Source organism: Macrotis lagotis, chromosome 4 (assembly GCF_037893015.1).
Source record: "Macrotis lagotis isolate mMagLag1 chromosome 4, bilby.v1.9.chrom.fasta, whole genome shotgun sequence".
NCBI lineage: Eukaryota > Metazoa > Chordata > Mammalia > Peramelemorphia > Peramelidae > Macrotis > Macrotis lagotis.
The window spans coordinates 24,437,726-24,454,938 of NC_133661.1; the positions used below are offsets into that span (position 1 = coordinate 24,437,726).

Genomic DNA, 17,213 nt, shown 5'->3' on the forward strand with positions numbered 1-17,213 from the left:
GCTGAATGACATTTCAGATGACCAGTGAAACTGACATGGAAACAGCTGCAGAGCTGGCCATCACCTCTGTGTGCCTTGGTGCCAACCTTCTCATCAAACCGGGTCGTGTGCCAGGAGACAGTCAGGATGAGGCAAAGCAGAGGGCTGGTCCACAGTGTATTCATGGCACAGATATTCAACAAAAATTCCTAAGGCAAATTGTTTTTCCCAAGTTCTAGGTTAGTTTGACTTTTGGCTATTCCACAAAGAATGGGCTGAAACTCTAATTGGCCCAAACCCTTTCCCATGGATAATGAAGGTACCTGTTACTCACTGTGCAGTTACAGCCAGTTAACAATGACTTCAAAAAGGAGCTTGGGGGCGGCTAGGTGGCGCAGTGGATAGAGCACCAGCCCTGGAGTCAGGAGGACCTGAGTTCAAATCGGGCCTCAGACACTTAATAATGACCTAGCTGTGTGGCCTTGGGCAAGCCACTTAACCCCCCATTGCCTTGAAAAAAAACTAAAAAACAAACAAAAAGGAGCTTGGGACACTCTTGCCCTCTGCTCAAAAGACCAACTTCACGGTGGACCTCACTGGAGTTTGTCCACTTGCCGTCTTTTAGAGTCACTTCAAGTCTGAACCTTTCTAAAGCCTGCTACCTGGGACAACAGAGTGAAGAGCCCCAACCAAAAGACTATCCAGAAAAAAGCAGGAATGCTTTCTTTAAAGGTGAAGCTGATGATCACAAAGAACCATTTTTATCTCTCCAGCAAGAAAACAAAGACTTGGCTCTGGAATCTCAAGTGTCTCTCTGAAGATCCCAGCTAATCACTGGGCTAAGTGCTTTAACAACCTCCCTGGGCCCCAGTTTCCTCCCACGTCAAATGAGGTTACAAACTGATGGCCTTCCAAATTCTCTTCCAGCTCAAGATTTAGGGGCCTACGATCTTTTCCCAAAACACAGTCCAAGGTTTTGAGGCTTCTAATTCTAGGCTTTCCAAGTTTCCTAGGCCAATGTTTTCCTATTTAAATAACAAGCACTTACTAAATTTCCCTCCCTTATTTCAATATGTGACTATCACTTAAACTTTTTTTTGCCTTTTTTCTGTAATGGAAGTTAAGTGACTTACCCAAGGCCACACAGCTAGGTCATTATTAAGTGTCTGAGGCTGGATTTCAACTCAGGGACTCCTGACTCCAGGGTCAGTGCTCTATCCACTGCACCACCTGGTTGCCCCAATCACTTAAACTTGATTATGATTTTCCCTCATTACTTCTAAGGCATCTTCAATTATGTCAACAAACAAGATAATTCTAAATCATTGTAAATTGGTGAGATCAGCATTTTACCACCCATTTCCTCAAAGCTTCCTCCACATAATAAGATTGATAAGAAAGTATAGAATAGAGACATTAATGACAGTAGTCACTATCATTTTCTGGTAAACACTCCTCAAGGTAGCTTTCTCAGAAAACAGCAACAATACTTGCTGTTTCTATGTGGAGGTTTTGCTAAAATGCAGTCACCCCAGAAAATATCTGGTCCAATCAGGTCCAATGAAAGATAGGTTTCTGAAAAGAGGACAAGCTCACTTTGCTCAATAGAAGAAAGATGTTATAATTAATAAGATGTTAAGATAGAATTTGAAAATTAGTCTAAATCTATCACATATTTAGGGTAAGAAAACAATTCTAAAACATATTGGAATAAAATTATGCAAAATCCTCTGGCCCATGGCTGGATTTCAGGGACTCCATCTTTATTTGAACCAAACTGGTTTCCTTTGTAATTTTATATATTCTATTTATTTAAAAACCATAAAGACCATCGGCCTTACCAAACTGACTACCTAAGGGGTCTACTTTACAAAAAGTATGCTATTCATCTTATAAACTGACCTCTCGAACTCTTCCTTTCCTTTGCTTTATAACAATCTAAGCAGACCACAAATCCACATTTTTGGCAGACCCAGTGAATATTAAACAATGTGGCTTCACATGCATCACACATCTCACGGACGCCTCTCACTGCTCTTTTCCAGGCAATTTTGGCTGAAATGCAGAATAAAGAGAATGAAAGACAGAAATTGAAAGGCAAACATCTATCTGTGTGATATAATGTAGATCTTATGGATAAAGCTAATGAAAACCAATCACAGATTTCCAAAAATTGTCAATTTTTACAGAAATGAACAAAATGTCTCATTATCTAGATATTACATGCATCACAGATTCAAAACTCACCTAATTATTTAGGATAATTACTTTTTTATCAGACAAATGCATGCCTAATGCAATTAATAATGCTCCTTCAATCAATCCATTAGTAGTAAACATTTATGAAATGTCTACTATGAACCAGAGCCAAGCACTGTGCTAAAGTAAGTATTTAGAATACAAAGAGGCAAAGACAGTGACTACCTTCAAGGGAGATTACAATCCAATGAGGAGATTATAGACTAGAAATAATAGTCATGTTACAAGTACAACCCTGGAATTCTACATTGGATCCGAACAGTATGATTTCATGAATGATAAATTCACACTGCTGTTGTGGTTGAGTCTAACTTTCAGAGATACTGGAGTAGTTTGCCATTTCCTTCTCCAGATCATTTTACAGATATGGAAAATATAGCAAATGGAATTAAGTGACTTGCCCAGGCTCTGCTGACTAGGAAGGGTCTGAGGTCAGCTCTGAATTCAGGAAGATGAGTCTTCCTGACTCCAGGCCAAGTACTCTCTCCATTGCACCACCTTGTGCCCACAGAGCATATTAGGAATGTATAACGGGAAACCTGTGAGGCAATGGCATTGCCCCCAAGTGAAAAAACATGAAGAGACAAGATTAATGGGTACATTTCTATAAAGGGCAGGCAGAAAATCAGGAAGAGAAATTCCTGAAAAGTGAAACACATACAATTACAACAATTTTAAAAAATATTAAATATTCTTACCATCTTTTTTCAACCAGGTCAAAGCTGTTTTCTCTGATGTGACTAACTGACAAAACTTATCACCTATAATATTCAAGATATATTTAGAAGTCTCTAAGTCTAGTTCATCATCAACATCATCATCATCATCATCATCATTTTCATATGTCCATAAACTCAGAGCTTCGTCATCATATTGGTCAGGAGATGAGAAACCATCTATTCTAACCACTCCATTTTTACTGAATGACAATCTGAAACAAATCACAACAAAATAGTTAAGATTGCAGGTAAAAAAAAATACAAATCTATTAAAATTCTTTTATTTAGTTTAATAGTGAAACAGAGGAACAGAACAAATTTGGTTTCTCTTTCATATAAATAAAAGTGTGGGGAAGAAAACTGACATAAACTAATATGATCAGCTTACATTAATTAAGTTTGACAGTATTATTCAACTGAAAAGCTGGGAGGGATTTCAAAGGGCAATTAAATTATCTGAGCACAAGAGAAATGCCACCAATTTTAGGTCATTTCAAGAAATGCCTTTTTTCTAAAAGACAGACCAAAGTGCCCTTAAAATTGTCCTAAAGAAGAAGGAAAACTATGCCAACTTAACAGTTTAGGAAAAAATAAATTGTTAGTGAAATGTTTAGAGCAAGTGATTTCAATGGTGAATTCAGGAATTCCAGCGTTGAAATTCAATTCCACCTAATACAGCATTTCTGAAATGCTTTCCATGTAGAAGGCAGTGGAGATACAAAGAAAAATGAAAACCAGCAGCTGTTCTAAGAAGCTCTCTGTTGCCTGGAGAATATAACATGCAGATCACCTCAGGATGGTGCCTAAAGTGAATCTTGAAGGAACCTGAAAAAGGTCTACGTGCCAGGCTGAGGTGGGCAGAAGGGGCAAAGGCCCCCAAAGGGGAGATGGGATGCCAAGTTTAGAAGAGGCCAACCAAGTTCTTCACTTTTAAGAAAGCACGACAGGAGAGTTGTGTGAATTAAGTGAATTAAGAAAAGTGGCCTGAACTCAGGACTGTTTTGGTTTTCAGGGCTAAACATTTTTGTGTTTTATCCCAGCAGTAAGAGGAAAAGCCACCAGAGCTCCAGAGTTTGCTCAGGGCAACGTCATAGTCCAACCTGTGCTGACAGAGGAGAGACTGGAAGAAGGGAGTCTAAATAGAATCCCAATCCAAACAATCCAGGGAAGAGATGTTGAAGGCTTGAAAATGGATGGGGTCTCCACGAGTAAGAAAGAGGACGGATGTGGAAACATCATAGACGTAAAAGTGATTAAGGCATTGGCAAATGACTGGATACTGACAGAAGGGAGGGAAGGTTGAGAGAGTGAAAAAGTCAAGGCTGTCTTTGAAGTTGGAAACTAGGACACCAGAAAGGATGGTGGTAACCTTCAATAAAAAACAGTGGGTGGTGGTGGGGGTGCTAGGTGGCACAGTGGATAGAGCATCAGCCTTAGAGTCAGGAGGACCTGAGTTCAAATCCGGCCTCAGACACTTAATAATGACCTAGCTGTGTGGCCTCGGGCAAGCCACTTAACCCCATTTGCCTTGCAAAAAAAAAAAAAAAAAAAAGAATGGGGGGGAGAGAATTGGTACAAAATACCAAGGTCTATTTCAGGTATTATAAGTTTGAGAGGTCCAAGGGGACATCCAAGTAATGTTCAACAAGCAGCTGGTGATCTGCACCTGGAGCTCAGGAGGGACCCAGGGGCTGGAGAGGTAGGTATCGGTGCCATTAAGGTTACAGGCATGCCACAGAATTTTGAAGGGTGCCCACAAGTTTATGGATAAGGCAAGGGAAGGGGATCCAGCAAGAAGGAAGAAGGAACTCATTCCCTAAACAAGTTGCAGTGGCTTGTGGCTGCCTCCAAGACTAGATAAAGACTGCTGCGTCAGCATTTAAAATCCTTTCCAATCTGATTTCAAGCAACTTTTCCCTGAGTTATTTATACTACTCTCTCCATCAGCTGGTCAGCTGGTCAGCTGGTGAAAGGGAGACATTAAGGGAGAGACGCTCCACAAAGGCTGTTGGAAGAAGCAGCACACAGGACATGGAAGAGAGTCCGAGGAACAGACTAAGAACTGAAAGACTCTTGTCTCCTGAGTCAGAGTGCCAGGTGTGGGATTGGAGTCCAGGTCTTCTGGACCTCAGGTCCAGTGCACCGCTCGTTTTGAGGTCAGGAAGGATGAAGCTCAAGAGGAGGCCAGCAGATGGAGCAAGGAAGGTGACCTGTCTCTTTAGAATGAGCAGCTGGTGCAGAAGTCAGGTGGGTAGAGAAGGGAAAGGGAGACCTGGGGGGAAGAGAGTTAAGATGGATGTGAAAGAGGGGAGTAGGGAAGAGGCTGGCCTTTGGGGAAGAGCAGCCCTTTTGTTGCAGATGACATGGGGAGGTCTTTTCTTTCAATTCAGAAGGGATATGGAGTAAGGGTGGTGGAGAGACCAAAGGAATAGCATCTGTGGGAGTTGAATGAATAAAAGCAGTGCTGGGAAGAGTCCAGGCCCAATTTTGTAAAGGAGATGTCCATAGGGTGATTTTAGAAGCCCCAGAACAAAGCGGCAAAGGATGGAAGGGGAGAAGGCAGTAGAATCAAAGTCAAATTCATACTTCAATACTACAAAGTGGGGGGGGTGGGTGGGTCAGGATGAAGACAAAGATTAAGTAGAGAGGGAAGTTAGGTGGTTAAACTGTGAGAGAATTTCCCAGTCTTGGATCATGAAAGGTTAAATGGTATGGGTGACAGGGAGACCACAAGCACATCCATTCCTGTTTGAAGCCCAGCAGTTGAAGCCACTGGAAAGGGCAGGCTGGGGGTCAAAGAGGACTTCAATCTGCAGAATTAGTATTTTATAGGGGCACAGCCTCAGGAGGCAGACCATCCATGGAAAGAACCAGATCTTGAAGTCTTCAAGAAGAGAGGGGACAAGTGACTGCCACAAGGATGTGGATAAAAGGAAGGTGGTGGGGCAGCCAGAGGCGATTAAAGAGATCAATGTGTTCTTTTGGCTCAGCCTGCTGGGAAGCCAAAGAGAAGCCTCTTCTGAGAACAGCCAGACAAACCAGATGGAGTGCCAAAGAGAGCTCTCCAGGATGAAGGCAGGAAAGCATGATCAACAGCAGAATGGACTGCCCTTTCCTGAGGACATGGAAGAACAGGGGAGCCAGAGCTGGCCAGGACGTGAATAGGGAGAGCAGGGCCAACAGAGAAGGAACTTGAGGGAAGAGTGCTAGCCTCAGCAAGGGATCATCCTCAGGCTGAGGGATCAGGAAAGAGTCAAAGACTACCTACAACTACTACTCTTTGTTGGGGTGGCAACTCATTTATCTCCTTCAGCAGCATTTCACAGAAAACCTTTATCCTAAGATTAAAACAAGTTAGGGTAACCATGTTGAATTCATTATCATTATTTACAATTTTACTATACAAATTTATTTGGGGGGAAAAAACTTAAAATGCCTATTTTGAAAATACATTTGACTATTTTCTCTTATTTCTGATACCTAGGCTGTTTGGCTGGCTATGGATAAGCTCTTCTTTATGCAATTAACTTCTGCCTGAGATGGCAGTAGCTGTTTCTCCTTGCTATATACTATAGGGAACTATCTTTTCCCAATGCCCAACACTAGCATGCCCTCTCTTCCTCTAGGAGCGTGCCTTCTTCACTTCCCCCACCCTGCTCTTCTTTATTACATTGCTCTTTATAACTGTAAGAACTTGACACCCAGGAGTGAGAAACAGGATTAAAGTGGGTTTTCAGTGGCTCTCAGGGCTCCTTCCCATTTTTCTTCAACTTTCCTCACTGCTACTTGTTCTTCTCCTGACCAACTACTTCACCTCCTCCCCACGAACCCGGCCCTCCTTTCTCCTGGATTCCTCCTTCCCCCTTTCTGGTCTTTACTGCCCAGACAATAGGGAGATTTCTACCAACCCAAGTTCTTGCCTAACTAACCCTCCGTTCCAGTAGATTCACTCGAGCTAAATGCCCTTCACATAGTTCTAAATGGCCAGGCTTGTAAAATAATCACCTCTTTGGAAAAGACCTGTAGAAATGTTAGTGCTCATTAATGATAGGATGTCATTTCAAATACTTTATTACCAATCAATTTTTTGCAAGGTTTCTGAGTTTCCCATTTTCCTCCCTCCCTCCCCCGACAGAAAAGCAATCTAATATGGGTTTATACTGTCAGCTCTAATTTTCATAAATATTTCCTTTACCAGCTGCTTTTAGCATTAAAGAATCTGCAACTTCATGGCATACTTCAGAAGCTACCAAGGTGATACAATTAAAACCACAAGAAACAGCAGCAGTAGCAAATTTTAGACCTCATTCACTGGAATGCACTCTCCATGTTAGCTTGCTTGCACATGAAGTCATGACTCACACTCAAATTAAAAATCACTGTGCCTTCCACCATAAAGCATTAAAAATAATTAAGAAAAAAATAATCCAACACCTGTCAGAAAGCCATTCTCCCATCCATGAAGGAAAACTGGCACTTTAAAAAGCTATGGATTTGAAAAGCATCTATTTTCCTGTACTATGTCGAACTGGTTTTTCAGTTCAGCATTATGGACTTGTTTTTTTGCTTTTTCCTTGTGGTCCATTCCAGTTTATTCTTCTGGAATGACTGTCCTTCTCTCCTCCTCTTCCAAGAGAGCACATCAATTTCTGTCTAATGATTTTTCACTTACCGTCGGAAGTAGTAAAATCTACAGAACACCGGGGAGTGAGCTGGTTCTTCCCCTTTTTTACTTCGCATGAGTCTGCACTCTCTGCACTTCTGCAGATTGGGTCCGATCTCACAGCAGGAATCGTCCTGGAGAAAGGACTCCCCAGTCTGCTTCAGCTTTTTAACTTTACGCCAGTCTTTTAATACCGAACGAGGAATGCCAGCTGTAAGAGTCACACAAAATGTGAATTGCCAAGATGATGAGGTCTAGTTTACTTACAAACAAAATGAGATTAGGACAACTCAAGATAAGTAGAGCTCAGAGAAATAAATATAAACTAGCCAATTTAAAGGCAACAAGTACTCTAAATGGGAATCTTCCTCTTTTCCGGCCCTTAACTATTAGAGCAGAGACAAACCAGGTCAATAACAGTAAGAACTGAAGATGCCTCATTGCTACCGTTATAATGATTTCAAAACCCACTAGGTTCAATTGTATTTTTATTTTATTAAAATGTTTTCTAATTACAGTTAAATTGCTTTCACTCTCTGCTCTAAGATACTACTGGAACTGAGAAGACAGGATAGATTTCTTATGAATGTTATAATCTTATAGAGTTGGTACGATAACACTAAGTAAAATTTTGTACAATGAATGGTGTCTATTTTATAGTTTGGACTCAGAGAAATTCTGAATGAAACATTAGAAAACGGGAGACTTGAGATTCTAAATTTCTTAGAATTGAACTTTGGCATTATCAAATACGATGCAGAAATAACTTAAACATTAATGGAAATATCCCCTCATATCTATAGTAATTCTAAAATTAAAAATGCTTTCTAATGCAGAAATTTGGTTTCCATGTAATTAATTGATATTTTATTTTACGTAAGGAAAAATATTGTGATGGAAGGCATACTAAAGATCATAAAAATAAGGTTCTAAGTGTTCAAAAAGCATTTCTTAAGAGTCAGAAGAGAATTATAATTTCAAAAACTATGTGTTTCAGTCCTACTACACTAATATTGTATTAACTCTTCTAGATAAAAGATGATTTTATTTGTGTAAATGGGAGATGGGATAAGAAAAAAAAGGAGAGGGAAAAAACTACATGCAAAGAGATAAATGTGTATTTGTAGTAAAGTATTTTTGCCTCATTCCTTTCATGTGTGATCTGTTGGAAATCAGTGTGAGCAAGAGATGAAAAGATGATAGTCTCTGAAAGCTATCTTAATCTTATTAAGAGCATTAGTATCTTTTTCATCAGAGAAAAGAATGAAAACATTTAAATTAGAAACAAAACAACAATTTCATGAAAATTTTCTAATATCTAAAGGAGGAAACACAAATTTTAACTACCAAAAGATGCCACCTATCGAATCTGCTATTTTGACTTCTAAATCAATACCAAAATAATTGCTCAAATGACTATATCTTCCTCAAAATAAGTAAAGGCAGGTCCATTCAACATGCCTTTGTATTAAAAACAAAAATAGAAACTTTTCAATGTTCCTGTTGAAAGTTATCAAGTGTTCCCCGTCAGAAATATGTTCTATTTCCTGTACCTTGTGGTTTCAAAGTTCATTCATAATGGAGACCAGCAGGACACTATTCTAAGCCTGAGGTTTTATCTGGGAGGAATGTGTAGGATTGCCTTTTTTTGCATGACCTCAACTATCTTGGCTAAACTCTTGACTAACTTTTCTCCATTCTCATCTATCCATCAATGTGGATACAGTACAGGAAACAGTACAGCTGTGGAAAGAATAAGTCACCTAATAGAGGAAGCCCCCGTTCAAACTACAGGGTGGCCCCAGTTGTAAGCAGCTCTAGGCTTGCTGCCTGGATTTCCCTCTAATTTTTATGTTCTTCTCTGTTGTCTCTAACTTACGGCAAGGAGCCACTTGGATCTCTCCATGTGAAAGGGGGAGGTGAAGTGAGTTTGCCAATCAATCACTGAAAATGTTATTAAAGCTATTTGATGAGCTTTGTCCAAACTGAGTATTTCCTTTTTCATCATTCAAACTCGATCTGAGAATTCTTTCAGGATCTATACTATTGTTGTTCAGTTCAGTTCCAGTCATGTCTGACTCTTTGTGACCCCATTTGAAGCTTTCTTGGCAAAGATACTGGAATGCTTTGCCATTTTCTTCTCCAGCTCATTTTACAGATGAGGAAACTCAGGGTCACAAAGAATATGTCTAAAGTTGGGATTTGAACTCAGATCCTCTGAGTTTAACTTTATAAATTTAAGAAGAGAAGAGTGTCTCTAGACAGGAGTTCATCTGAAAAAGGGGGTGGTGGGGCTGAGAAATGCCAGAGCAGATGGTCAAACCAAGCCCAGCAGATTGTCCTGGATCAGAAGACACATGATGCCAGAGTGGACCACATCGAGATGACTGTGTTCAGATCTGGGCATCTCCTTTAGGAAGGATCTCCAGTGTGTAAAGAACATGTAGATGAAGGATGAGGTGCCATGAGAGAGCCAAGAGGCTCAGCTGAAGAACTGGGGCTGACTAGAGAAGAATCATAATGGTGGTGGAATAAGCAAGAAGAGTCCTCCCATAAGAGTGGGCTGCAGATGGGACCCCCCCCCCCCAGTACAAGTCCTCAGAAGAAGGCTGTTACTGAACCAAACAGCTGTTCCCTGAGTTCCTTTTTGCCTCTTAAGGTTTTAGTAAAAAACAGGGACCTAGCTAGAGGCAGAAAGGAGAGGATCCTGCCATCTGAATCCCACTTTCCTCCTCACAGTCCTCCAAGGCAGGCCTAACAGGATCTTGCTCTTATAAACTTCCCTTTCCTGTGGCAGCTTGGGCCCAGGGATGTTTGTCTGTTCAACATCTCAGCAGAAGGAATGTTCCTCAGCAGAGGGAGAACACAGGGTTGCAAACTTTGCTATAACCACCAAGTGTTAAAAAAAGGCAAAAGCAACTCCACTGAAGCTATAGAGACTAATGAAATTCTATTGCCGCTCAGAAGAACAGTACAGTTTCTGCTTCTGAGTGATGTCATATTTTGAGTATTAAATGTTCCTGGGACTCATTATAGCTTAATCTGCGTTCTTCAATTTTGTCTCTTTTTATCAGAAGTGTATACAAATCTAAAATCAGCTTTCTTTTTAAAGGGGCACTTCTTTCCTTCCCAAAGCTCTCGTCCTTTTGCACATCCGGTTACATATGCAAATTTCAAAAGGTATCTGTGTTGAAACTGTTAAGGTCTTTTCAGTGTTAAAGGTAGCTACATGTCTGCCAGCAAACTATATATACAGTGTTTTAAGGTCTGCAAATCACTTTAAAATTAACAACTCATTTTTATCTTCACAATCATCAGGGGAGGAAGGTGCTATTATCCTCATTTACAGATGAGGAAACTGAGGCACAGAGGGGTTAAATGACCTGCCTGGGGCCCGACTACTAAGTGTCCAAGGCCACATGTGAGCTCAGGGCTTGCCAACTTCAAGTCCACCCCCCCCCTTCAAGCCATTGAGCCAGCTGGATGCTCTGCTGTCCTAAGACACTCAATCAATTCCTTTGGGGTTTTGTATTTCTGCCCCACATTTTCCCCAGACAATTCCTTACCTTTCAGATTTTAAATGGAAATTCCAGCTTCTACTTTAAAAATTTAAAGACAGTAGATGCAGTTCAAGAAGTGGAGAAGAGAAAGTAAATTCCTAAGCCCTCCCCCCAAGTTTAAATTGCATAGAGTTCAGCCTTGTATTTTCCATCTTCTAATTATAGATACGAAGGTATAAATATTCATTTCACTAATAAGTGATGTATCTGGTGGACACAGATATTATATTAAATTTAGTAAGCATTTAGGTCACAGAATGCAACCCAGAGCAAGTAAAAAGGGGAAATAGGCAAGAAATACAGTAAAGGTAACAAAAGATGCAGACAGCTCATGATTAAAAGTTCAAAGTTTATGTGATTTCGGAAATCATAAAGACATCCCCCTCCCCCCCTCCCCCAGAGCCCTATTTCTGTCTCTGCACTCAGTGCTTGTGCTCAAATTGTCTCTGCTTTGTTAGTTACTCCAGCTTATGAGGGTGGAGAGAAATAATTATAAATTTGACCACAGACACATCAATATATTCCTGGAAACAGTTCTAATCTTCCTTAGTTTCAACACAAAAACAATACCCAGGCTCAATAACAGAAAAAAAATCAATCACAACAGGCTTCACATATGGGGAGTGGGAAGGTTCTTCGCCACAACTAGAGTTCCATTCCATTGAATAAATAGCCATTGAAGACTTTGAAGAGTTGCTTTAAAAAAATTCATCTCTGTCCCAGAACATTTAAGCCCCTTGAGGATAGAGAACAAAAACCATATGCCCCAGTAAGAGCCCAGTAAGACCACTATAAAAACAGTTTATGATTTTAGTGGCAAAAGAAATGAGACATCTTTTCTGTTTCATTTTCTAACACCGCATTTTAGTGACTCCACGTGCAATGGTCTCCTTCAATTTTTCTACCTGTCTCAAACTCCCTTTGCTGGTTTTCAGACTTTAGTTCCCGAATCATATGTGAAAACTCCCTACCTTCAGCAAGGTCTGAGAGAAACCTTCACATTTGGAACTGCTTCTGGAAGCAGTGAGTTTTCATATACATGTGTGTGCGTGTGTGTGTAAACATATACACATATATAGCATACCCAGATGAATGACTGGGTTTTGTGAACACAGCACCACAAAAAGGTACACGTCTGCATTATCAAGCATACCTTTAAAAAATAAAAAAAGCAAAATTTAATGAAAATTATTATTAGCCAGAATTTTTTCAGCTTGCCACTAACAAACAAATCATTAAAAAAAGAAATTTAAGACTAAAAGCACATTCAAACTAAAAATCTCTTTTTTAAAATCGAGAATAGCTCAGTAGAATTGTAAACTGTGATGTTAAAAGGAATTATCTTTTCATTTTCCTTCTCTTGAACCATGGTCTTGGAGATGGACTCTGGTGGCAGAGGGGGTGGGTTTCAGTCTCCCAATTCCCTAGTCAATAGCTATGAAGACCATGCATGTGTGCCCCCACCAACAGAAAAGGGCCACTAAGCACTAGGGAAGGAATGCATAAGCCAAAGCCCAAGGGGGCAGGAAGCAGACCTAGGTGGCCAGGCTGCCCATTCCCACCCATCCCAAGCCAGAAGAGGATGAACTCACCACTGGTGCTGCTGCTCGGCAGCTTGAGCTTATTCTTCTCTCGGGAACTCCGGCTAAGAATTCCATTAAGTCTGGCTTCTTCCTCTAGGTCACCTTTTCTCTTCTGCAAATCATTTTGCTTCTTTTTGTACGTTGGCTTGGGCTGGCGCTTGGCCCTCTGCTCGGCCTTGCTCTCACTCTCATCTGAGTCTTCTCCGCTCTCCGAGCCAGACTCATAAGACCTTTTCATCTTCTTCTTGCTGGCTTTGTCATCTTTTGGTGGTTTCTCTCCTAGGATCTTATTCTCCCCACCACTCTGAATTTCACTGGAGGTGGAGGCAATCAAGTTGACTGAGCAGGGCTTAATGATCTCTGATACAGTGTTTCCTGAATTGTCGGTCCTGTTGGTGTTTTTGTCTTCCTCTGAATGTCTGGTGAGCCAGGCCTTTTTCAGCTTAGTGTGGTAGTTGGGCTGACTTGGCTGGGAGTTCTGCCCGCTGCCCACAGGGGGTGCCTTGTTCACCGTTGTACCGCAGTTGGCAGGACTCTCGAGGGGAATCAGAACCGAACACTGCTGGCTTCTTGCAACAGGAGGCTCGGCCTCGTTGGCATTACCACTTTTAAACTGAGCTGCAGCCAATGCAGCCTTATGTTTTTTAAGGTGGATAAAGTCTGCTGCACTGGAGAGTCCAGAACTGGGCTGGACCACACTGTCTGTCTTGCCACAGACTATGGTGATGGGAGATGTGGTGCTGACTCTGCATTCTTGTGGGTGGGCTGTCGATTGGACGATATTTCTTGAAGAAACAGCCTGGGTGGAGGTCAAGACTGTACTTGACGATGAATACGTGACTTCTGAACCACCCCAGCTGGAGGTGCTGGTGATGGTGGCAGCAGCAGGAGGCCCATCCGTTTTGGTGCTACACATCAAAGCGCCAGCTACTGGCACAATGATGGAGCTGGGAACGCTGCTCTGGGAGACAGCCTCAAAGTTCTTTTCATACTGGGCGCGAGGAATGATTGCATTTGCATTGGGCATTATAACTCTTGCCGGCTCCCTGGCTGGCTCCCTGGCTGGCTCCTTGGCCGGTTCCTTGGTTTCCACCCTGGCCGGCTCCCTGGTTTCCACCCTGGCTTCAACCGGCTTCCAGCCCTCTGTGAGGCTTGGTGCAGCTCTCTCGCTCCCTCGGTCCTTGGGAACTGCCTGCAGCACTGACACGCTTGAAGAGGGACGCACGATGACTGAGGCTGTGACGGCAGATGACTTCCCAAGGTTTTTCTCCACGGGCCAGACGGCTTTCTCGCCACCCGGTTTCCACATGTCTGACAAACTCTGGTCAGAAGCACTCTTGAATGCCGCCTGAGCGTCTTTTGGCTCCGGTACGAGAGTTGGAGGCTTCTGTAATTCCTGGACTTTTGCCCCAGCATTTACTGGCAGAACTGGAGTTAAGGTTGGAGGGGAAAGGCTGCTATAGGTGCTTTCCTTCCTGTCCATGCTGGGATGGATCGGTGGATGAAATACTGGTGCTCGGTGCAAGGCCGGCATGCTCCGAATCGTACTCGATGAAGAAACTGACAGATGGCTCCGACAGTCACCTCCGAAAGCAGTAATGGAGTGAGATGGGATTTGCTGGGAAAGCTGTTCTTGGATCTTGCTTCCTAAGCCTTCCCCTTCTGGTTGGTGTTTAATCAGAGGTGGGGGCTTTGAAAGTGATGACATAAAAGAAGTCAGAGCTTGAGGATTGGCTACGGTGGAGGAACTGTTACTCTGTTTTTCAGTAAACAGATTGGAGACTTCTTTGGATGGGAATGATCGTGGTGGTTCATTTACTACAGTGGTCGAGATGGTGGTGAAGTAGTTACTTTGGGGTAAAGTCTGAGCTGCAGAGGGTTTGATTTTATAAAGTTCTGCAATAGAGCGGTCCCCATCTTTGTCCTGTTTAGGAGTTTGGCTTTTAGGGCTTGAAGAGGATAAAGGCGTGATTCTGGAAAAACTGTCTCTCTCTCCCTCGGGAGGCTTGATCTTTGTGGTAAAGGGGGCGACATCGATGCTTTCTTGCAGGACCCTTCGGTGCTCCTCTTTATACTTGTTCAGCCTTTCTCCACTCTCCTGAGGCGGCCTCTGCAACTGACTCATCATTGAATCTCCAAACTGTCTGTGTAAGTGACTGTCTTTTCCGGTCGGGATTCGATCCAAATCATTCTTGGCTGTGGTGGATACAACTGTCCTGAGAGGTTCCATAAAAGCTTTCCTCTCCAATTCTCTGTAAGGGGAAAACCAGACAAAGGACCTTCTTAATCACTTTTTCTAATATTCAAATTTTTATTTGGTTTTAAAAATCAGCTGTCATTTCAGTACAAACATTCTTTGCATATCCCAAAATGGTACCCAGTAAATCAGAATGTAAATTAAAACAGAAGGAACCGAACTTTTCCAAAGTCTAATTTTATAGGGTTAACTTAAAAATACCTTCGGGAAAAAAAGGAAACACATAAACATACGGTATTTAACAGTCTTAATTTAAGCATTGGCAAACTTACTCTTTGTGATGATCTACTAACGTTTTTGACAACGGTGGACTAGAATGAGTTGTCATTTTAAGGGGTCGATGAGGATCTGCACTGGATGGCCTTACAGGAATGTGACTCAGTAACCCAAGACCATCAGCAGAGGTCACAGGGGTGGGCTGATGTAACCAAGGACTGGGAGTATTCTATTACAAAAAACAAATCAAACTTCAGTTACCACAGGAAGCTCAACACAGTAGAAGAGTAGGCCTGAAAGAGCAGGATGTATACAAAAGAGGAGAAACTAACAGATCATGTGCACAGCAAAGATCTCAAGTCTCACTCAAATGATTTGCCTCATGCATTTAGAGGTTTAATAATAAAATGTTTACTTATAAAAATATTCTATTTTTCATTTGAACCAATGGATTAAATACATTAATTCATAAAGAGAAGACACAGTTTATAAGATTTCCTTAACACTCAAAACTACAAAATTTGTAAAATTAATTGGTACGTGACAAATATTTCCAAGGAATTCTTATTTCAAGAGAAATAAGGAATATTAATGTTTGTCATTTATCACTCCTTGTTTTTTTAATAATGATCTCTTTTTTCTTGTTTAAAACATTCTTTTAATACTTGCATACATTTTATCTATTTTTAAAATGTACCGTCAAACTCAGAATGAGAAGAGGTTTACTATATTTTATATACTACACACCATATTACCAAATAAATTTAAAAACAGAATTAATTTCTCTACCGTCAGATACATAAAGTATATATCTAGAAAAAATACTAGTTTTTCTGTATTATTTATTCAGTGTCACTCTTCCATGACAGTTTATAGGTTAAATGGCAAGGTTTAATGAGCATCAATCAATCTCTTTCACTGAATTTAGGGCAATACAAATTCAATCTGGATAATTTACAACTGATTGCCAAAATGATTACTTTTAAGAGAAGTGGCATAGAATTGTGAGATTTGAGAACTCATCAATTCAAATCCTCTCAATTTTATAGCTGAAGAGACTGAGGTCAGAGTTTAAGTGACTTGATTCTAGTATCAAAACAACATGAAACTGAAAAATAAAGCAGAAAAATACAGCATGGTCATTTAACACACAATTAAAAAAATAAATCAATTCTTTAAAATGGTCCGAAATTAGGATTCTCAGTATCTCAGCAGAGCCCTAAAATGCTCTTTAACTATAACATTTGAACCTTTTAGGATAGAGACAGAAATTTATTAACTAAAATGTCATAGTAAAATTTCATTTCTTACAATGTTGGAAATATATTCATATGTATTTGATTGGGGGGGGGAGAACACACTCCACTGTCCTGGGAGAGGGTCTCATTAAAATGGACTGTTACAAATAGTACTTGTTGCATTTAATTCGTAGAAATAACGCACCATAGAATTTGATTTGCTTAGTCCCAAGGTTTGAAAATACTACCAATCACACACACACTCACACTCACACACACACATCCAAACCCACACCAAAAATGGATTTTTTTTTTACTAAGTCTATTTTTCTTCCTCATTTTCAGTTTCCATTAAAACTCTCACATAATGTGGTCTTTAGGCCTAGAGTTTCAAACTATGAATTTGAGCAAAACCTTCAAAACCAGGCTTGAGTTAAGTTACCCAGGCTAACTCAATGGGGGTCTGTGTAGCTATGCTGGAAATGGCTCTTGCCTCATTAAGGCACACATCTTTGGGATCTTTAAGATAGGAACAACTGAAGAGAGATCTTCTTAAGGAGGTAGCAAGGTGCAGGAGCAGGAGCTCCTCTTCCTCTCTGTTTCCCATAGACCCAGTGGAGTGCTGGGCTAGACTCTCAGAGGTTTCTCAACAGCAGATTCTATTATACTCCTCATCTGGTGGTCATGCCCCATCCTAGACCAGAGAGTAGGCTGGCTAAGGTATTCCTAGAAACCATCA

The 17,213-nt window shown here is 41.1% G+C and overlaps 1 protein-coding gene across 9 annotated transcripts in view; it reads right to left on the reverse strand.

The window, feature by feature from the left end:
- JMJD1C (jumonji domain containing 1C) overlaps positions 1 to 17,213 on the reverse strand; it is a 204,624-nt gene that overhangs the window by 20,631 nt on the left and 166,780 nt on the right. For 8 of the 9 annotated variants that reach the window (XM_074232354.1, XM_074232353.1, XM_074232352.1 and 5 more), the window contains 5 exons: positions 15,293 to 15,465; positions 12,773 to 15,015; positions 7,630 to 7,831; positions 2,937 to 3,169; positions 1,882 to 2,034 (listed from right to left, as the gene is read on the reverse strand). In XM_074232354.1, coding sequence (XP_074088455.1) covers positions 1,882 to 2,034; positions 2,937 to 3,169; positions 7,630 to 7,831; positions 12,773 to 15,015; positions 15,293 to 15,465 — 3,004 coding nt within the window. The remainder of the gene's footprint in view (positions 1 to 1,881; positions 2,035 to 2,936; positions 3,170 to 7,629; positions 7,832 to 12,772; positions 15,016 to 15,292; positions 15,466 to 17,213) is intronic. The other variant, XM_074232351.1, reaches the window with a different exon arrangement.